Here is a 22,715-nt window from a genome sequence, read left to right on the forward strand (position 1 = left end):
TTTCACACTTACTTGATATAAAGTATTGTTTTGAAATATTTAATGTTATTTTACACTTCTCTCTTGGCATTTTGTCTTCTGGTGTGCATTTTATTTTACATTTATACATCTCAATTGGGATTAGCCTCTTCTTAGTGCCCAGGAGCCTCATGTTCCTACTGTTGTTGTTTTGGTTATCACAGGTATGACTTGTGTTGAATTTTGTCTAGTTACATAATATGGAAATCTTCATAAGAGCCCTTTGTGATAGCACCCATTGTATTTTCTAAGTGGGATTTTGGTGGACAGTGCAATGACTTAACATTTTTTACTATAGAAGTTTCTTCGAACACTTGTGAATTATTGGCATGTCCATATAGGTGATTACTTGAGCTCGCATTTTTAGTACTTAATAAGGCCCTCAGGGAAACTATGAGTGGAATAATGCATGGCCACCATTTGTTGAGTTAAAAAGTATCTTTTTCGCTGGGTATGGTGGTGCTCACCTGTAATTCCGGCGGCTTGGGAGACTGAGGCAGGAGGATCAAGAGTTCAAAGCCAGCCTCAGCAAAAGTGAGGTGCTAAGCAACTCAGTGAGACCCTGTCTCTAAAAAAAAATATAGAAAAAAAGGGCTAGGGATGTAGCTCAGTGGTCGAATGTCCCTGAGTTCAATCCCTAGTATTCCCCAGAAAAAAATAGAATACCTTTTTTTCACAATTATTTTTTTCCTTTGGTGCTAGACATTAAATCCAGGTCTTCATGCTTCTACCATGGAGTCACGTCTCCAGCCCAGTGGATACTTAAAAAAAAAAAAAAACAAACTAATGCATAGATTTAAAAATAAAAGTCTTCTGGGTGTGGTGGCACATGCTTGTAATCCCAGCAACTCAGGAGACTGAGGCAGGAGAATTGAAAGTTTGAGACCTACCTGGGCAACCTAATGAGACATTGCCTCAAAAACTTAAAAAAAAAAAAAAGTGCTGGGGATGTAATTCAGTGGTGGAGCACCCCTGAGTTAGATCCCAGGTACTGCCAAAAAGAATGAAGAAGAAAAAAGTACATTTGCTCTTTTAAATTATGAATGTAAAAAATTCTACAGTGTCTTAGGAGTTTACCCATTTCCCCAGTTGCTGTAAGAGTGGTGATTGTGGCCAACATTTTAGTGAGGAAGCCTTCTACACTAATTTTTTTATTTTTAGAAAATGCGCAATTAATCATTGTTTGTCATTTTGTTCTTATTCCCAATTGCTTTGTTTGACATTCTTTTCTCTTCCCTCCATCTCCCTTCTTTTAAAAAATATTCTTAGGCTTTAAACTCCAAAGAAACTCATATGTGTTTAGTAAGAGATATTTCAAATTGCTGGGCCCCAAAAGTAGAAACAGCCATAACAAAGGTAAGTACATTCCACATTCCAAGTAAATTAAGTAAAAATGACATTTGGGGGGGATTGTTCTGTAGTATTAAACTTCATTTATCTTTTTAATTCTGTACTTTGTGATCTTGCCTTAAAAATTTTGTGGGATTACAGTTTTAGATACCAAGATTATAAAACTTCATTTAGGTGCTCTTGATTTGTTGACTGAGAGAATGGTTGGCTGGCTAGAATTAAAAACCTTGGGTTTAGTTCTTTCTTGCCCAGGTATATGATCATCAGGACAGGGAATACGTAGCAGTGAATATTAACTTTGTTAATGAATGGTTCTCAGTCTCAGTACTTTAAAAAAAAATCTTTGTTGAGAAGAATATTGTGTTTTAGGGTGCAGTAAAACCACAATGAGGCTAAAATTTATTCCCACACATAAAGAGCATCATTGTGGTGCTGTGCTTTGAATATAACTAACTTGGTTAACTTGGTGTCTACATATAAATGTCATGTATTTAACAGTTTAAGGGGAATGGGAAAGCCCAGACATGCTATGATGACAACCACATGGTTTCGCTTCGGGCTGAGTTTCAGAGATGACACTTTTCTCTTGGCTGTCTGAGCATTTCTGGCAAAGATTGATTTTTGGAGGTGGTCATAAAATGTATAACTTTGCTCTTTAACATTTTTAAATCAGTGTGTCCGTCCTTGGGTAATCTGTAGGTTTTGCTTCTTATTTTTTATTCCTTCATTTTGACTGGGATGACTGGGGATTAACTCAGGGCACTTTATCATTCAGTTACATCCCCAGTCCTTTTTATATTTTATTTAGAGATAGGTTCTCACTTAGTTGCTGAGAGCCTCACTGATTTGCTGAGGCTGGCCTTGATCTTCTGATCCTCCTTTCTCAGCCTCCTGATTCATTGAGATTATAGGCTTGCTCCACCATGCCCGCTGTTTTTCACTTTTAACAAAGTCTTAGAAGTTTTAAAGCCATGTATTCTCAGGTTATTATGTTGAAACTTAATTTGCCCACATTCAGTTAAAATTTACCTTGTATTCCTATCATGGCAATTAGATTACGTTGAGTTTTTCAATAGAAAAGCCTTTTGAAGAGTTTTGTTTTCTCATTGAGGAACCATAAGGAGTAAGGCATAATTTCCTTTTATACATTCCCAAAACTGTGTTTAACAGGTGAGAACACCAGTGATGAATTCTGAAGCAAAAGTTCTGGTGCCTGGGATTCCTGGGCATCATGCTGCTATCAGGCCTCCTCCACCAGCCAAGGAAGTAGAGACCAAGAGGAAATTAGGAGGAAACGAGGTACTGCAACCCCTTTGACCAGATACTTGAGTTTGAGATTTAAGATTGCTTGTGAGAGTGTAATAAGTATATTGAATAATGCTAAAGCTGAATCTTTATAAGAAATGTCCTAAGTTTGTTGCTGTTGTTCTGTGTTCCTCCCAGGCAGCTTAGGTCCCCAAATTCTAGATTGTCACCTTTATAAGACTTGACTTGGTCACTGTTAAGAGAAAGTGGAATTTTTTTTGGTCAAATTTTGGCCATTTGTTAATAATTAACAGGATAATATAAAATTGAATAAGCCAGGACTTGCTGTGATGATTTTCATTGGTTTCGCATATTGCTGAGTCCCAGTGATGCCTCTTTTCTCTTGGCTGTCTGAGCAATCCTGGCTGGTTTTGTGCCAGTTGGTCTTTAAAAATGGTCATTATAATTGCTTAAAATGTTTATAAACATTATTTTTTTCACTCTCAAAACCCTTCTGTAGTTATTGTATTTAATCTCTGCAGAGTTCTCCTCTTCATCTTTCATTCACATTCTTCACTTTTGTCTAAGTAATCTAGAATTTTATCAATTCTTTAGCTGGAGGCGTTGGAGGTAACCTAGCTGTTCATAAATATTATTCCTTAGTAGTGTGATATCTGGCCTTAAATAAAAGTATGAGCTTTCTTTAGCCTGGCCTAGATTCATTTCTTTAATATCCTTCCTTTTTAATGTTTTCCATATGTTAGGATAAATCAAGTAGGAAGCTTTCCAGAGCACATCTGTTTGCTTTGTTAGTCATAGAACAGATTTATATCTTCACTTTGCTACCAAGGAGCTGGCAAATTATGGTTTCAGTCAGGGATCAGTTCTTTCAATTGGGTCTTTGTATCATAGTCATATATGTTTAAATTAAGAAATATTATCAAGAACACTTGTCTGTAGTAAAGCATATAGCTAATGAAAGCATCTAGCTAATAAAACATTTGGAATCACTAAAAAAAAAGGAAGACATTTTATGAATTGTTTAGAGTGCATAAGCACTCTCTTTTGATAATTTTTTTTTTTCCTTTTACAGATCTGAAGTTTTTGGCAAGAGATAGTTAGATTGGGGGTAATGGGTTGTTTCTTTTGCTTTAGTAATCAGATGTCAGTTCCTTAACTCTGTTGAATCTTCCATAGTGGGATTCTGTGAATTAACATTTTCAAATCATGCTTCTTTGGCATTCATATTTTTTGTTAGCTTATGAAACTTGAATTGGAGATGTTTCACTTGTCTTCCATGTAGTCCTTGTGGTAGTGAGATTCCATTTGAATAAAAATGAGCATGTTTGTTTTTTTTGGGGTTGAAATGATTCCTTTTTTTTTTTTACAGAGATATATTAACTCAAGGGGATGGGGTTGTGGCTCAGCAGTAGAGCGCTCACCTTGCACGTGCGAAGCCCTGGGTTCGATCCTCATCACCACATAAAAATAAATAAATAAAACAAAGGTATTGTGTCAACTACAACTAAAAAAATATCTATTTAAAAAACCGTCAAAATTGATTTTATTATTATTTTACAAGTTAAAAATGAAAAATAATAATAGATCCGTTAAACATTAAAGAATTCTTATTAATGTTAATATGAGAGAAGGAAAAGAAAAACAGTAAATCAGTTGAGTGTGTTTTTGTCTCTCAACTATATTAGGTCTTTTTATTAAATTATTTAAATTTTTTTAAAAGTTGTAGATGTACATAATACCTTTGTTTAATTTATTTATTTTTATGTGATGCTGAGGATCAAACGCAGTGCCTCACACATGCCAGGCAAGCTACAGTCCCAGCCCTATATTAGGTCTTCTCTGATTGATCTTAATAGGTTGTTTCTGTTCTGTAGGTTAGCATTGAAGAACGTCTGGGAGCAATGGATATAGATACAAAAGAAGAAAAAGATGACCTTTTGCAGACGAATAGCTTTCCAGTTCTTCTCACACAGGGTTTAGAAAGTAATGATTTCGAAATGCTAAATGTAAGTATTTTAGCAGTGTTTCAATGAATTAAATTTTTAGTTTTTCCTAGAAAGTGATTGATACAGCACATGACAGTGAATAATCATGTTGTATAGCAGTTTGTAATTAATATTTTGTGAGTTTAGTCAAATGTATATAATATGGTGACATTATACAGACAGTCACTAACCTACAGTGGTTTTGTGTTGAATTCCTTTAAACCTGGAATGCATTTTCTCATAGAAATATTGTTCTGAATTGTTAGTTTTTAGGCTTTAGTTTACAAAAGCCTTTATAAAAATAGTGTAGCTGAATTATAATACTCAGCATTCTAGATCACAATTTATATTTTTTTCTGTAGGAAAATGCGTTCCTGAGTTTTTACTCTGGATTCCAGAAACTTATTTCCCCCTGGCCGTGAGAGGGGGCGGTGAGGTGGAACCTTGACAATGGGTAGGAGGTTTGGGGGGAAATTCAAGAGGGTTGGGGGATATGTTGTAAAATATATGAAGGCAAAAGTACTAAAAATTATATGAAAGGAGGCATTTGGAGGCATTTATGACTTCTGTGGAAGTTGGTGACTGCTTGTATGAAGTTACTCAATTTAATCCTCTTGAATTTCATAACGTGGTAGTGCTCTATATAGAATATTTAATTGTGACATGCATTCTCAATGATTCAGCAGCATCATAGTTTCAGTCATAGTTGTATAATTTGTAACCTGTGAATAATGTCTTTGATTTTATTTCTAAGTGGTAATATATTTGTGTCTAAAGGAGGTTTTACTAAATGAGAGAGGAAATTAGCAAGTCTAAAAACTTCAAATTACTTTTAAAGAAGTTTTAGAAGGTGGATTTTAGTTTACTGTGGCAAAACAACGACAACCTAGGTGAGGATTTTATAAGAAAGAAGCTGTAGAAAACAATTGACAGTATTTTTGAAACGTAATATAGCTTGCCTGTCATCATTACCTATGTAACTATGCTTTGAAACATTCCTCAGTGGGTGAATCAGGTACAAAGTTTTTTTCTTTTTTTACTAAGAAACATTTCGAACTTTGTTTTTTTTTTTTTGGTATTGGGGATTGAACCTAGGGCCTTGTGCATGCAAGGCAAGCACTCTACCAAATGAGCTATTTCCCCAGCCCTCAAACATTTTTGAGTAAAGTGAATCACCATCATTCAGTTTCAGAAATTATCAACACTTGCCATTCTGTTACGGTTCATTTACCTCTCTACCTCCCCAGGTTATAGTGAAACAGATCTCAGAAGTGATCAAATGCCATTTCATTCATAGATACTTACCTATTCAAATTAAAAGCAGCTATAGTCCATTGCTTAAAAAAATAACCACAGTCCATTATCATGTCTAAAAAAGTAAACAGTAATTCTTTAAAATTATCAAATGTCATTAGTGTTTAAATTTTGCTTTCTTTAAACAGGATCTCAACAAATTATATCCTGTACTTTGTTGTTATGTCTGTTCTGTGTTTTGTAATTTACTTTTTGGAGACTCTAGACAATTTGTCTAATAGGGAGTCCCATGTTCTAGATTTTTTTTTAAATACTCACTTTTCTACCCATATTAAAAAACTTTTTTTTATAGTTGTAGATGGACAGCATGCCTTTAATTTTAATTTATTTATCTATTTATCTATCGAACCCAGTGGCTCTTACAAGCTAGGCAAACTCTCTACCACTGAGCTACAGCCCCAGTCCTCATGTTCTGGATTTTGCCTACTCTGCCTCTGTGGTATCCTTTAGTATGTTCCTTTGTCCATCTTGTTTCCTGAATACTGGCAGTTAGATCTAGAAACTTAAAGACATTTACTATCAAATCTCTTTTAGCAAGCACTTCTCAAAGGTGTTAATATGTAACTTTTTATCAGATGTCATAGGGTTGTTTGAAAGACAAATGCTGTTTTCAAATTATAAAGGTTTTTGTATTACTAGGTAGAAGCAATTGGAAATTAGTTGAATAAATTATGTGCTTGAAAAGATGGTAAAAGTTACAGTGAAGCGCTCTTAAAATAACCTCGTTTTAGAAGTGAGAAGTAAGCCAGGTGTGGTGGCGTATGCCTGTAATCCCAGCAATTGGAGAGGCTGAGATAGGAGGATTGTAAATTCATGGCCAATCTCAGCAATTTAGCCAGACCCTAAGCAATTTAGCTAGATCTTAAGCAAATTAGGGAGACCATGTCTCAAAATTTAAAAAAATAAATAAGAAGGGTTGTGGGTATAGCTCAGTAACAGCCCCTGGGTTCAATCCCCAGTAGGCCCCCATTCCCTCCAAAATGTTCAAAGTAATGGTAATAGTATATTACCTGGGCATTATGCATTGTGCGAGCTTGGTGATGCATGCCTATAATCCCAGCTACTAGGGAGGTTGAGACAGGATTGCAAGGTCATGACCAGCCTTAGCAATTTAGTGAGGCCCTGTCTCAAAAAATTAAAAAGTTAAAAATGACTGGGGATATGGTTCACTGGTAAAGTGCCTCTGCATTCAATTCCTCATACCAAAACGGGGGGTGGGAGGCAAGTAAAAACAATGTTTTCTCCCACATAAAATAACTTTACCAGAAGCTGCCTTACAAAGATACATGATGCATAGGAGGACATTAAAAATAGGAATAAGGAAAGTGAGCAAGGACAGGGATATTTATTTAAATTTAATTTATTTAAATTAAATAAATATTTAAATCTAGTTTATTAAATCAATATTACTTAAATATTTTCTAGGGGCTGGGATTGTGGCTCAGTGGCAGAGAGCTGGCCTTGCATATGTTAGGCACTGGGTTCGATCCTCAGCACCACATAAAAATAAATGAATAAAATAAAGGTATTGTGTTCATCTACAACTAAAAATAAATAAGTAAATAAATAAAAATAAATATTTTCTAAAGGTTTAAGTGAAATCTAGAACAGATCTAAAACAGATTAAAATTAAAACATTAAAATCACAATGGACGCAAGAAATTAATTAAAATGGAACCCTGCTTAATTCCCATATTGAGTATTGAATTTAGGGGTGCTATACCACTGGGTTATACCCCCATTCCATTTTTTATTTTATTTTGAGATATGGTCTCACTAAATTGCCAGGCTGGTCCTGACATAGCCTTCCAAGTTAGATTACAAGCTTTGTGCCACTATACCTGGCTCAGACTTAAGTAACTGGAGGTCTAACCCATGTTTTTATAAGTTAGAATATTCAGTATTGTTATGATGGTGAATCTCCCCCAATCAATCAATCTATATATTCAGTCCATTCTCAATTAAAATTTCAGAAGTCCCTGTCAGTCATCTTTTAGAAATTGACAAAACTGGTCCTGAAATTTGTAGGAAACACAAAGGATGTGAAATCACCAAAGCTATATAACTAAGGTTGGAAGAATTACCCTACCTGGTTTTATGATAAAGCTGTGTGATCCATATAGTTTAATATTGGTGAAAAATATAGATTAAGGGACAAAAACACTCCACAAATAAACTACACACATTGGGGGAAAAAAACCTATCTCAGCTTTGTTTCATATATCACGTAAGAATTAATGGAAAGTAGACCATAGGCCTAAATATAAAACTTAACACTAAACTTCTAGAGGAAAATAAGGAGCTTTCTAAGATACATCATGAAAAGCATGAAAGGTTAAAGAAAAAATTGGTCGCTGGGGTCAGTGGCGCATGCCTATAATCCTAGTAGTTTGTGAGGCTGGGGCAGGAGCATCACGAATTTAAAGCCAGTCTCAGCAAAAGTGAGGTGCTAAGCAACTCAGTGACACCCTGTCTCTAAATAAAATACAGAATAAGGCTGGAAATGTGGGTCGGTGGTCTAGTGCCCCTGAATTCAACCCCTGGTAACCCCTTACTCCATCACCACTATTCCCTTCCCCGCAAAAAAAGGGAAAAAAATAACTTGGACTTCTTGAAAATTACAAACCTCTTCTCTTGAAAAGAAAATGTTAGAATCATGAAAAGAGAACCTGTAAGCTGGCAAAAATATTTGAAACTTGTATCAGACAAAGGTGTATCCAGATCATTGAAAGAACTAAAAAATAAGACTTCACTCAAGAAAAAATAAGAAAATTGGTAAAGATTTGAATACTTTACAGAACTATTCCAGCGAATAATAAGTATGCATGAAAGTATATATATTACTAATCACAGAAATGTAACTCATTACCATAAATAACAGTACATATCTGGTATAGGATGTTGAAAATTAAAAGATAGTTTAGTATTGTGGAGAATGTAGAGTAGCTCACACACTTTTTGCTGTTGGGAATATAAAATTATACAGCTACTTTGGAAAACAGTTTGGCAGTTTGTTTATTTATCTATTTATTTTTGTACCTGGGATTGAACTCAGGGGCACTGGACCACTGAGCCACATCCCCAGCCTTATTTTGTATTTTATTTAGAGATCTGGTCACACTAAGTTGTTTAGAGCTTCATAGTTGCTGAGGCTGGCTTTGAACTCACTATACTCTTCAGCCAGAGCCGCTGGGATTACAGGAGTGCACCACCGCACCTGACTAGTTTGGCAGTTTATTAAAAATTAAAAATAGACCTACCATATGATCCAGTCATTCTGCTCCTGGGTATTTATCAAGAGAATAACACATTGCCTCTAACCTTGATTTGCCAAATTCAGTTGGTTGTTTATTGCCCAGATTTATTTTAAATCATTTTTGTAGACAATTTTTCCTGTATTGTCCTTAGTTTCTTATATTATAGTTACATTGATGGTACTTTTATTTTTTTCCACAGAAAGTACTCCAAACTAGGAATTTAAACCTGATAAAGAAGACTGTGTTAAGGATACCCTTGCATGCTGTTATTCCATTGTTGCAAGAGGTAACTGCTTCTTTTTTCATTTTAAGATCCTAATCCTTTGAATTAAAGGGAAATGCCAGTGTCTAGAGAAGTGGATTTGTGATCCTTACTCATACTTAAGGATGCATGGCATTTAGAGAGGGAGTGACAGATGAATTGGAGGAAAGTGCTTTGGAAGGGTGAAAAAAAAAAGGGCGAAATTGAATTTATAAGCCAATAAAAGGAAATACAATGGCCATTTTTACCTTTATTCCATTAGCAGGGAGTATGTATCTCTTTACCTAGAATGCAGTTGCAACTTTAAGGTGAACCATACAATGCTGTTTGTACAGAAGATCACTGCATGGGGTGATTGTAATAGAAACCCAAATTTGGTTTTTCCCATTATTTCCTATAAGGAGCTCTAACCTCACTTGAAATGATTTTTGGATATGTTTTGATTTGCTTTAGTGCAGTTGGGGTGTTAATCTTTATGCCTGTCCGTGTGGAATTATAAAGAGCATAACAATGATCTGGTTCAGCCTCAGGCCTATACAAGACTAACTTTCACTGTCTCCGACAAGCGGTTGCCCTGTCTTTGCTTAAGTAAGTTTATTTAACAGTGTTAAGAAAGGATAGGTAGCAGCTGGACAAAAGAAGCAGGAGCAAGGGAGTGGTGGAGAACAGAAAGCCTTGAGTGGTACCAAGGACTAAATAACTCCAGCTCAGGCAAATCCCAGGTTTGTAGCCATTTGGGTACCTTAGGTGCATTGCATTCAACAGAATTCCAATAATTTGGTAACCATTATTACCTTAAGGAAAATATTTTTCTTGGTTTCTTTTAAAAGCATACATAATTGTATTGAAGGCTTAAAGAGTGGGTACAAATTATTAAAAAGTATACTTAAAGATAAAGCCTGTTCTTTGTAATCAGTAATTATGCTATTTGCTTAACATGTTGAAGTGCTTTGTGAGAGTGAGAGTGGTTTTGTTATTAATAGTGGGAGTAAGGTTTACCATTATTGGTAGTGAAAACCTCTGTATTTAAAAATGCAGTATAAGGCCAGGCGCAGTGGCGCACACCTGTGATCCTAGCGGCTTGGGAGGCAGAGACAGGAGGATTGTGAATTCAAAGTTAGCCTCAGCAACTTAGTGAGGACCTAAGCAACTCAGCAATAACCTGTCTCTAAATAAAATATAAAAAGGGCTAGGAATGTGTCTCAGTGGTTCATTGCCCCTGGGTTCAATCCTTTGTACCTACACAAATAAATATGCAGTATCATATATTAGAAAAGATTATATGCTTTTTGACTATTAATCAACTCCAAGACAAAATTTGCCTGACCCTGATTTTTTTTGTGTGTATTTAAAAAATTGAGATAAAATTCGCCTATTTAAGGTGAACAGTTTAGTGAATTTTAATACGTTCATAGGTCGTGCAGTTGGCATCCCCCCAAAAATCCTGTACTCAGTAGTAACTCTACTTCCCCTTCCCCCAGTTATTGTCAATCATCGAGTTTATTTACTGTCTCCATGTATTTATCTATTCTGGACATTGATTCATATAAATCCAGTTCTAGATTTCTTTAGGTAATTACTCTTGTGGGAATAATTCAAAGTTGGTTGAAGATAGACTACTAAATGAAATAATTTTCAGCTCTTGTTGTTCAGTACACTGGGAACTAATGAAGATTGTAGCCTCTGAAGTGCTGTTGCTAATAATGTTTTTCTCTTCCTTAGCTTACAAAGAGGTTGCAAGGACATCCTAATAGGTAAGATGTTTAGATGACTAAATTGCCTTTTTTTTAAGTAAATTAGAGATTATTGTTAAAAACAGCAATATCTGAAAGTGTTAAATAGTATTAGGTAACCCCATATTCTGACGGTAGAATTCTTCAAAAGTTAAATGTTGGGGCTGGGGTTGTGTTTCAGCAGTAGAGTACTTACCTAGCATGTGTGAGGCGCTAGGTTCGATCCTCAGCTCCACAAATAAATAAATAAATAAAATGAAGGTATTTATTTATACAACCAAAAATTTTTTTAAAAAAGATTAAATGTCACTCTTCCCCCATTTTAGATTAAATGATTTTATTTCTAAGATTTTATTACAGTTTTTTTTTTTTTTTTTTTGAGAAAGCTCCTATGTAGATATTTCAGATTTTATTAGGTCATTTAATGAGTTAGACTCATTTAATGAGTTAGTCTTAATCACTGTATGTAAAATTGACAGTTTATAGAATTTGCCCAACCTCTAGTAGGTGTGTAAGAGACCATAAAGAAATGTCTTAGGACTGGGGATGTGGCTCAGAGGTAGAGTACTTGCTAGTGTATGTGAGGCCCTGGAATCAATTCCCAGTACTACCATACACACACACACACAAAAATTTAGCTAAAAGACTAAATTTGTAGTTTTTTTTCCTAGGTTTTGATTAAACTTAAACAGAAAGTTGGTATCTCAGTGATCCTAAGATTGTAGCATGCTGTGTATATTGTATGATTGTAGCATTGCTGTGTATATTGTATGGCTTTTCTTTTCTGATTATTTTCTGTTACCTTTCTGAGCTCACAAAAGAGGAAAGCTAAAAAACCCATGAAATAGAACTGGCTCTCACAATTTAGGTCTATATTTATTTGCCTTTTAATATTGGTGTAGAAGACTTTGCTGTTTGGTTTTGAAGGTGAATATCAGATGGTGGGTTCGGATATCATGAACATAAAATGCCAAATCAGTTAAGCTCAGTTTGGATGAAGATTATTGTTGTAGTATCAGTTAATTTGAAGTAAAGCATAGGTTTTATTTTGAAGTTGTTTTGGAGGGACTGATTTTTGTCTTATTTTTCCAGTCCCTACTCTAGGAAGTTAGTGTTTTTCAGGAATCTCAAACTCAGTGGAAAATACAGCATGAATATTAAATGCATAGTTGTTTGTTTGTTTATTTATTTATTTATTTATTTTTGAGAAAAAGGAAGTTTTATTGATTTGCTAACAGAGAAATAATATAGTGAAGTAAGCCCTTAAAGCCTGCACTTCTAACTGCCAAGGGGAATACAGGACTTTTAAAAGAAGATAAAATGACTGTTTTCCAATATCATTAAGTATAATTAATTTTTAACTTGCATTCTTTTAAAATATACTTTTAGTTGTAGATGGACACAATACCTTTGTTTTATTTTTTATATATTTTTATGTGGTGCTGAGGATTGAACCCAGTGCCTCATACGTGTTAGGCAAGTGCTCTACCACTGAGCCACAACCCAAGTCCCTCAACTTGTATTCTTGAGAGAGCCATTGCTTCAGTTTCTAGGTCCATAGTTTCTTTATTCTTATGGGCAGGGAGATGTTGGTTTCTCTGCTGTACAGTCATGACCTTGTATGATGAAGATAGTAAGAGCCACAAAACCTTCCTGAGGAGAGAATTTTGCCTGCCTTCAGACTCCAGCTGCAAGGTCAACTCTTCCCTCCGCCTCCAGCCTGCCAGCCCGCCTTCCAGACATCAGACTCCCACGCCTCCACAGTCACATGAGCAAATCCCTTAAAGCCTCCTTCTTGATTCCATTTCTCTGAAAATCAGTTTCAGAGGTCTTAGTCCATAGAAAGCCAGTTCCATTCCTCAGGGCTCAAGGTGAAGCAGAACATCATGGAGGAAGAGTGTGGCAGAGGGAAGCAGCTCACATGGTAATCAGAAAGCGGAGAGAGCTAGTTGTTGATTTATTATGGTCATCTTCACAGCATAAATTCTAGATCTTCACTTGCCTATCTGTATTTTTCTAAAATTTTAACTCGGTTGTATTTAGTTTTGAATTTGTGGATATTTACTTGGAGTTTTTTTTTTTTTTTTCCCAGTGCTGTTTTAATGGTTCAGTGGTTGAAATGTGTGTTAACGGTTCATGCATCATACCTATCCACAGTAAGTCTTTTCTGAGTATCAATAGTTTGGTTTAGCTAAGCATTATAAAATTTGATAAATGCTGAACAGAACCACCTCTTATCTCTTTTCTTCACCCACTAGATGTTTCTTTTAGAGATTTTATTTTTTTCCCAGGTGACTTTACATGAATCCTGTCTTTAAATTAAACTGTGTGACCCTTTTCCCTCCTGAATCTTAAAAGTAATATATAGTGTATAAGAAGGCTTTTAAAAATACAGGAAGGAGAAATATTATATATTGATATATTAATCATGTTTTTCTCTACACAGTACTTGCTCAGCAAAATTGTTACATTGTGTATATCCTTACCGTCCTCTTAAAAAATACTGCCAAATTTTAAAGTCTTCATATATGCTGACACGTCTGTCTTGCCTTGTCTTGGGAGGATAAAAATGATGTAAAATAACTAAACTGGCGTTTTTTGTTTTTGTTTTAAACCAGTCCACGATTTTTATTGCAGTGGTCGTTTTTGTGAGGGTGAGGAGTTTGATCTCAAAATAGTGTTACATTGAAAGGTCTTATACAGAAATTGCCATCATATTCAATATCTTTAGTGGGTTAAGACTCACATGGTGAATATAAAATTCTTAAGATTAACAGTATATACTCAATGGAAAACAAAAAAGGCACTAATAGCTATTTCTTTTAAAAAGATCTTCAGGTGATAGGAATGAACACTGAGATAGTAGAATAAATTGATGACATAGTTAATGAAACTTAATTGGCATTCTTTTTGGGGGATTACTCTTTTTTAAAAAAGTGTTTTAATGCATAGTGTTATATTTGTGCTGCCATGTCTCAAAAGAAGGCTTGCCAAGGTAGGTGGAGTATATGATGCTCCAGTGCCTTATGGAACTACAATTTCACCATCTGATCACTGTATAATACTTTCAAGGCATTTAGTCTGCTTGGCAGTATTCTAAGCCGTTCACATTGGCCATCACATTTATTTTAGTGCTTGCCACAAGGGAGGCATAAAACCTGTTGTTTTGGCTAAAATGAGACAGTGGGTTCTATATAAAAGTAACCATATTACAGGGTCTAATGGCAGTCACTGACAGGCTGCTTAAATGACTGGTATCTCCATCATTCACTGTGTTGCAAGGGCCCAGTGGAAAGGAAAAAAACAACAAAATAAAACAAAACCAAAAAAAAAAAAAAAAAAAAAAAACTAATGCTTTTTCAATGGATTGAATTGGAGAAATTAAATCCCCTTAATAGCCAGATGGTACTTAATGGGGTTAATATACGACAATTTTTATTTAAGTGAAATTACTGTGTGGCCTCCCAGTTTCTTTCCAAATGTCGAATGGTTCTTAATATCATCCAAGCCATTTACTTGCCACTTGAGTTTAATACCTGTAAATTCTTTTCAATGGCATCTTTAGAGCTAGTATAAATCATCTTTTTAAGGGTACAGTTTCAAGATCCCAGAATATAAATAAAAGACTTTTTTATTGAACTGTTTTGTTTCATGTGTGGCAATGTACAAAGCATACTGGCAATTATTCAGATGCAGCAACTTCACAAAAGATGTGTAAGAGTCCTCTACAGTATCACGTGTCACTCACCAAGATCTGCTTTGCCTCCTCTACAATTATTTGTCTTTTTTTTAATCACTTAAACAGAAGAGAACTGCTTTCTTTCTTTTTCCTTACTTTCATATCATTAAAAACTTTGATGACTTCATCATTCACTGTAACTCCAGATGCCATAGTGTTTGAGGCTGTGATGTGTCAGCTGCTCCAGCTCTGTGGCTCTGGGAAGAGGAGGAGGGGCAGGCAGACAGCAGCAAGTGCAGGTCACGCCAGGAGCTCTAAACTGGCATTTTGCTAGAGTTGGCTGCCAGCTTTTCATTGGTATGTGAATTATATTATTTATTCAGATAGAAGAGAAGGAAGATAAAATCTTAATGTCAGAAAAAGTTTTTTTATGAGTTCTTTGTTATCTGTTCCATCAGTTATATTTTAAACTAGAAATAGAATTAAAATTATATACTCTGATTTGATTATCTAGCACTTTAAAAATATACCTCCACCCCCTTTTTTTGCAGTACTCAGAATTGAACCCAGTGCCTTACACAACTAGGCAAGCACTGTACCACTGAGCCATATCTCCAGCCCACAGTATTTTTTTCCCCACATTTTCTCATAGTGATGAGATTTGTTGTTGCATATTTGTACATGCATACAATATAACATTATAATTTGGCTCAATAAATTTTCTTGAAAAGTTTTAGTGGATCACTGAAAATCCTTAGTTGCTCTTTTCTCTTTTTGGACTGAAACCAGGGGCACTCTACCATTGAGCTACATTCATAGCCCTTTATTTTTTATTTTTTATTTTTATTTTTAATTTTTTTTTTGAGACAGAGTCTCCCTAAGTTGCCTCGAACTTGCAGTCCTTCTACCTTGTTCTCCTAAATCACTGGGGATTACAAGCATGCACCACTATTTCTGTCCAGCTCCTTAATTATTCTTTAAACTATAGCTCTTCCTTTCTTAACATAGTTTATACAACTCCTACATGGTCCCTGTTCCTTTTCTGTGTCTCAGATTCCTTTTGGCTTTAGTGATTTGAAACAGTGAAAATTGTTAGATAAACTGCTTTGAGGTCAGGTGTGCATTCTTTGTGTGTCTAGGGAGAACTCGGCCAAAATGTTAAATAGGTGTACAGACAAGCAATAGAGTGGATTAGATCTCCTAGCCTGCAGGAATCCTGGGAGGTGAATTGAGGGCAGTGGTGTGTGGAGTGGCTTTGTAGCATGGTGATCTGCATGTGATGATTAAAGCAAACATGATATGTTTTAGAACCCTGGCTAGAATACTGGGTGATACTAAATCTCAGTTACTTGCTTAGAAGCAAGAGGCCCAGAGGCCTTGAAGTGAAATCTCTTCTGGAATCAACTACTGAAGTGAGCATCATAGATTAAAGATATATTTAAGTTTATTCTCTAAGCCAACATCTCTGTTGGCTATAGATGTTTAAGGCACTCTGATCCCCATCTTGGATCTCATAGTCTGAATGGGGGTACAAAAATGGGAGATGATAAATTGAAATGTAATCACAGTAAACCTTGTGTTACTTATTTTTGTGCCTATCTGCTGTTTACAAACAGGAATGAAATACCATTCTATGCACAAGTGTCAGAAATAGGAGATTAAATAAAGGTTGATTATAGGAGAAAGTTAGGGTCCCTTTTTCTATAGCTCTACATGGACAAAAGATTTTCTCCTTTAATGATTTATGGGATTCAATAATAGGAATGCTATTTGGGTCAATTCTGTCTTGTTCTGTCCTACTGGTCTCTGGGAGCTGGGAAAAACTCCCTCTAACTCACTGATTCTTTATGGTAAGGATAGATAATGTGCCGTCATTGGAGAATAAGAGTCAGAGGAGAGTCCCCTCTAGCCAGAGATGTGTCATAGAGATGTTTTTTAAATTATGTACTTTGTACTGATTTTACCTGAAATAATTTATCAATATGAAGAACTTCCATCCTGTAGTTTTGCCCTACCTGGTAGTTTTCTCCCTCCTAACCATGTATCATCATTATTATTATTATTTTAGAGTTTTTTTTTTTTAATTTTCCTGCTGGGATATTGTGGTCCTTTTGTGAAGATTTGTGATGTTGCTTGGCTGTGTCCCCAGCAGCCACTGCCATTGGAAGTACTTGTTAGCAGATGCTTATGTAGTGGCTGAACGCTAAAGTGGAGCTGATCTGATCTGTATATTTCTCATCTCTGTATGTGATAATACCAAACAATCATTTTTCCCCCGCTAGTTGCCTGATCTGGTACACCAGCTGGGGACACTGTATCAGCTAATGGAAAGCAGAGTCAAAACTTTTCAGAAACTCTCACATCTTCATGGAAAGCTTATCCTTCTAATCACACAGGTGGGTAAATGAGAGTATTTCTAACCAACACTTTTGATTGTGATAGGAATGGAGTATAAATAAGATTGCTTACCTAATAAGCTGTTCATGGTGGCATATGCCTGTAATACCAGCAACTTTCAAGGTGGAGGCAGGAGAATTAGAAGTTCAAGGGTAGGCTAAGTAACTTAGTTAGGCCCAAAGCAACTTAGATGATGTCTCAAAACAAAAATTAAAAAGGACAGAGGATGTAGCTTAGTGATAAAGCACCCCTGGGTTCAGTCTCTGGTTACACCCTCTTTTCCCCAAGGCAGTGGGGGGCATTGCTTACCTGATATTTGAGGGCTACTTCATTTAGCTGGAAAAACAGAATCCAGGCTTTACCTTGTAAATATTATCCATTTCACAGTTAGAAAGATTAGTTATACCCCCCTTTCAACTTATATTTAAATTGTTTCTCACTAGGATATTTCAGTTGTTAATATAGCTAGGTTGATAATGTTATGAACAAGTTACAGGATTTTTCTGCAGTTAAATTTTTGGCAAAGAAACATACTCTAATCACCTCAGAGGTTTTTCCCAACTTTTACAAAGTAATTCTTTTCTCCAGGTATTTGAAGGTGTTCCCTCCTCTCCCCCATTTGCTCCACATTGTATTCAGACCATTCATTCTTATGGGAGGAGAATGAATGGGTGATGGTGGGAGATGGGTGTGGTAGTGGTTGGGATACTTGGGATAGATATGTACTTTGCTTAAAAATTCTACTTTTTTAGGTTACAGCGTCAGAGAAAACGAAGGGAATGACTTCCCCTGGACAGAAGGCAAAGTTGGTGTATGAAGAAGGTAAAGATGGCAGGAGGGTAGAATCTTGAACTGAAATAGTGAAGTGTTTCATAGTGACTCACTTTTCTTACTGTGTGAGAACATTCATATAAAGTCTTGCTTTGACAAATCTCTCTTAAAATAGTCAAGTCTGTGGCAAAAAGCTATGATAAAAGAGAAGGTACAAGTATGACACAGTGACAGAAAAGGTGTGTAACGGAGGAATCCTGAGCAAATTTTATGCCAGTACATGTGAAAATGTAGGTGAAACTAGTACTTCATTAGAAAACTTTAATGACCAAAATTGTTTTAAAATCTAAAATTGAGTTAATTAAAACCTCTTATAGGATAGGATATTAGGCCCAGAGGTTTATTTTTTGGTATTGGAGAATAAACCTGGGGGCACTCAACCACTAAATCCCCTTTTAATATTTTATTTAGAGACAGAGTGTCCCTAAGTTGCTGAGGCTTACTTTAAACTTGTGATCCTCCTACCTTCACCTTCCTAGCCACGGCTTCACCGTGCACAACTCTTGCTTTCACATATTTTAAAGCCATAGTTCTCTAGCTTTTTGGTATTAAAATTCTTTTACTACTTTTTGTGTATGTGTGTGCATTTGCAAAGTGTTTTATTCACATACATATGAATTCTCTCTTAAGATGATGTAGACATGAAGAGACAGGTAGTTGACTCCATAGGTTCCTCATCTTATATTTGCTTGCTTTCTGTATCATTTAGTTGGAACCTCTAAATTTTGATGCAAGGTCCAAAGTTGGTTGAATTTTTTTTTTCCCCCGATGGACACAACATCTCTATTTTATTTTTATGTGATGCTGAGGATCGAACCCAGCGCCCCACACATGCCAGGCAAGCGCACTACCACTTGAGCCACATCCCCAGCCCGGTTGAATTTTTTAAGTCAAACATTTTGTGGGAATTTATCAATGTAAATGTGTTTTCAGATGACATCACATCCAAGAATCACATTGTGCTTATTATTACATTAATGATGCTAAAATCAGTGACATTTTCTTCTCCATTTATTTTCCAAGGTGCTTAGAAAATAATATAGCTCTGCTACTACTTTTACATTTGAATATTTTTTCTCACAATCATATATTTAACATGTCAGTTAATAATATTTCCATAATTAGTATTTGTATTATGGTTTTAAAAATGCTAATGCTTCCATTCTTCTCTGTTTATAAGCCAGCACTTTTGATATAATTTTTCTACATCCAGAGAAATCCAGGTTATTTGGTGGTCCAGAAATGGCTTGTATTTTAAGTTGAGGGTTTGTAGGTGTTTGTGTACTTAGTCTTTTCTAATAGCATATTGAAGGAATAGTATAAATAGATTGCAGTTTTATTCAGATAAGCTTATTAAATTAACAGTATTTCTTGCATGAATGATAGATGAATAATAAGTATTACTAAAAGTAAGTTTAGGAATTTGGTCCTTCTTAGTTTTTAGGGACATGCTCTCTGCCTTGTTCACAAAATTAAAGCTGGATTTTCCCCCTCCCTACAGAATCTTCTGAAGAGGAGTCTGATGATGAAGTAGCAGATAAGGATTCTGATGTGAGTTATTTGTTTCCTGGTACATAAATCTGCCTTTATAGCCTCATTGCTCCATGAGATTGAGCCTTTCATGATTGTTTTTCTTCCTTGACATATCTACCAGGATGACTGGGATGAAGATGAGGAACAGAAAGAAAGTGAAAAAGATGAGGACATTGATGAAGAGAATGAGGAGGAAGATGAGGATGCTGAAGAAAAAGAAGAAAATGGTGAGGACAGAGATGGGGCAAGTGAAAAAGAATTAAATGGAGATTCTGATTTAGATCCTGAAAATGAAAGTGAAGAGGAGTGAAGACAGAAGAGCAAGCCAGTCAGACTGTGAACCCTGACTCACCTTTCCCACTGCTGCAGAGTCCTCCTAGGGAGGGTTGTCCCCGTGCCAGGACGCCAAGGACCGCTGCACATTTCCACATTCACAGCGGCGATTCCCATGCCACCTTGCTGTCCTGAGTGCCCCAGACTTTTAACTGTGTAAATAAGAGTGTTTCATTCAAATGTTAATAAACTTTACACAGTAAATAGACACATTTTCTGCAATGTACTGACATGAGTGTCCAATATATGGTATATTTTTATAATATAATATCTTAATATGATTGGTTACGTCAGGAATTGACTTAAGTGAAGACAGACATATCCCACAGGGTTTCAGAAACTGGACGCTTGTGAATGAGTCAGCTCTTCTCTCAGGTTGGTATCCTTCATCAAATCCATATGTGAAGCAGCATAGTGAAAAGTTTTTAATTTGGTACATTTTAATAAAATATGAAGGAATAACTAAAAACTGGAGTTAAGAATTATTGTGATTAAAACAGAAACAAAAACCCTATTTACCAGTATCCCTAGCTTGTGTATTAACTGTGGTTATCTGACTCAAGTCCAACTGAAATTTTGGAGTGCTTCCTCAAAACAACCACTTATTTTTTAAGCTGTCATGTGAAATATTTTTTTAAAACAAAACAGAAAATTATGATAATTAAAAAACTAAAGATTTAGCCATATTAAGAAATTTTCTTGGCTGCAGATTGCCTGTACAAAAATAATCAGTGTATTTAGATTTAGAAGTGCTCATTACCCGTAACTTTTTAGAAAATTCACTCATAGCTGCTTTTGAAGAGGTTTTCATTTTTATTTAAATTACTAATGAATCAAAGAACTATTGTTTATTTTTTTCTCTTTGGTTTTAGATATTAATGATAACCTTGTTGGAATTTTTTTTCCAAAGAAAATATTTTTATAATTCAGTAATTTTAATGTTTTTTGTCCTTTTTCATTGCCAACTTGGCAGTGTTAGGGTATCTTTAAAACAATAAATTCAACTCAAGATTTTTTATGTATTAATAAGTATTTTGGTGCGCTACAAAAGCTTTTTCAGATTATTAGGAATTTGCTTTGTTTTGTTTTTAAAGAATGAGTCAGTATTTAGGAAGGGCTAGGCAGATGGATTTATCTTTTCCCACCTGTGAATATGTAAAACAAATAATTATCTCTTGAGGGACTTTTTAACATCTGTGGCAGAACAGAGGTTTCTGTGCTCAGCTCTCGGAGCTGGAACCCTCAGCACCTCTTGGGAACACAGTTTGAGCTGCTGGTGTGATATATAGTGGTATGTGTTTATCAATGGCAATTTAATACCATCTCTTTGTAAAGTGAATAAATACTCATCTTTACCCAGTGCTTGTCTTGTGGTATATGTAGAGGAATTCAGCCACGTTGGTTGGGTTTATGGTATGAAGGTTTTTAAAAAGGGATTTTACTCCAGTAGCATTAATAGGTAAATGCTTTCAAGATTTGTTGTATAACCTAGAGTTTTTACATGAAAGAATCAAGAATTTTGTCTTTAGTGTTAGATAAAGCTGGTAGTTTCTTCAAGCTGTCCCATGTGGCTGGGTTGTGACTCTACAACGTATGGCTGTAGTGACAATAAGGAAGAGGCACGTGTGCTGATAGAGCAGGTCCTGGGAGTCACGTTTCCTTTACCCTAGTTTAGAAGTAAATGAGAACTATGTGATGATATCTTACTCATTTATTGATTTGTGAGTTTTTTTGGTTTAGAAAAGTCCAGAGTTGATTTAGGCTTTTTAATCAAAATTTAATCAATTTTCTGGTCAATTCAGAAAATGAAGTGTTGTGTGTGGGTTTTTTTTTTTTTTAATTGGTGACTTGGTTAGCCCTCTAACCAAGTCACCAATCATATGTATATCATATTTAGTTGTCAAATTCTGATAATCCACAATATTCCCCCTCACTTGGTTGAAATTTAATGAGCTTGCTAAATTGTGTTGAACAGTGTACTGCATTCTGGATTTGTCTGATTGTTTCCTTAGATTTCTGTTTTAATGTTTTGGGCAAGAATCCTTAAATAAGTGCTTGTGTTTGAAATGAATTTGTAGAAGTAAATTCCTTGGGTCTAGATGAGGATATTGAATAAATAAGTATGTTTTGGTATAAGTAGATGTGAAGGCTTCAGGTTTGGTGCCTGAAGGTCAGAACTGAGACCTGGAGAGTGCAACATTGGATGTGTTGACATTTGTCAGGTTCCTGTCTGGATTAATTCCCAAATTTGCCATTTATTCATCTTAGCAAATGCGTATTGATTGCTTTCTCTCTGCCTAGTATGATTTCATTGCTTGGTGTCGCTGAACAATGGGGAAAAATAATACCTGCCTGTTGTGGTTTGGATAAGTGTCCCCCAAACATTGTGTCTTATTAAACACTTGGTCCCCAGAGTCACGTTCTTGGGAGGTGCTAGAACTTTTAGGAAGTGGGTCCCAGTAGGAGGTAGCTGGGGCATTGGGTACAGGTCCTCAGATTATGGGACCTTGATCAGAAGAGACCTCTTGAGCTTTGCTTCCTGGCACATGAGGTGAGTAGTCTGCTCTGCCACAGGCTCACAGCATGATGTGCTGCCGTTGACAGAGGCTCAATAAATGGAGCCTTAGTTTTGGACTGGAACCTCCACATCTGTGAGCCAAAATAAAACTTTTCTTCTTATAAGTTAATTGCCTCTATTATTTAATGTTAGCGATGGAAAGCTGACTTAAAACGCTTCCTTTGAGGAACTGACACATT

The 22,715-nt window shown here is 35.6% G+C and overlaps 1 protein-coding gene, 2 non-coding genes and 1 pseudogene across 3 annotated transcripts in view; 3 read left to right on the forward strand and 1 right to left on the reverse strand.

Moving 5' to 3' along the window:
• The window catches only part of Wdr43 (WD repeat domain 43), a 42,685-nt gene extending 21,368 nt beyond the window's left edge, over nucleotides 1-21,317 (forward strand). Inside the window, exons 9-18 of the mRNA XM_046441555.2 lie at nucleotides 1,288-1,374; nucleotides 2,539-2,667; nucleotides 4,509-4,640; nucleotides 9,390-9,476; nucleotides 11,175-11,206; nucleotides 13,278-13,341; nucleotides 17,147-17,260; nucleotides 18,014-18,083; nucleotides 19,594-19,643; nucleotides 19,747-21,317. Of these exons, the coding sequence (XP_046297511.1) occupies nucleotides 1,288-1,374; nucleotides 2,539-2,667; nucleotides 4,509-4,640; nucleotides 9,390-9,476; nucleotides 11,175-11,206; nucleotides 13,278-13,341; nucleotides 17,147-17,260; nucleotides 18,014-18,083; nucleotides 19,594-19,643; nucleotides 19,747-19,935 (954 nt within the window). The 3' untranslated portion in view covers nucleotides 19,936-21,317. The remainder of the gene's footprint in view (nucleotides 1-1,287; nucleotides 1,375-2,538; nucleotides 2,668-4,508; nucleotides 4,641-9,389; nucleotides 9,477-11,174; nucleotides 11,207-13,277; nucleotides 13,342-17,146; nucleotides 17,261-18,013; nucleotides 18,084-19,593; nucleotides 19,644-19,746) is intronic.
• LOC124090879 (small nucleolar RNA SNORD53/SNORD92) lies at nucleotides 1,893-1,970 on the forward strand. The gene has a single exon (XR_006851264.1). It is a non-coding gene; the product is annotated as a small nucleolar RNA SNORD53/SNORD92 (small nucleolar RNA).
• On the forward strand, nucleotides 2,956-3,032 carry LOC124090880 (small nucleolar RNA SNORD53/SNORD92). Its single transcript, XR_006851265.1, has one exon. It is a non-coding gene; the product is annotated as a small nucleolar RNA SNORD53/SNORD92 (small nucleolar RNA).
• LOC124090745 (cofilin-2-like) lies at nucleotides 14,621-15,077 on the reverse strand (annotated as a pseudogene).
• Nucleotides 21,318-22,715: the final 1,398 nt, after the last annotated feature.

Source organism: Marmota monax, unplaced genomic scaffold (genome assembly GCF_021218885.2).
Source record: "Marmota monax isolate L192 unplaced genomic scaffold, Marmota_monax_Labrador192_F-V1.1 WCK01_AAM20220418_F8-fsc00010, whole genome shotgun sequence".
Classification (NCBI taxonomy): Eukaryota; Metazoa; Chordata; class Mammalia; order Rodentia; family Sciuridae; genus Marmota; species Marmota monax.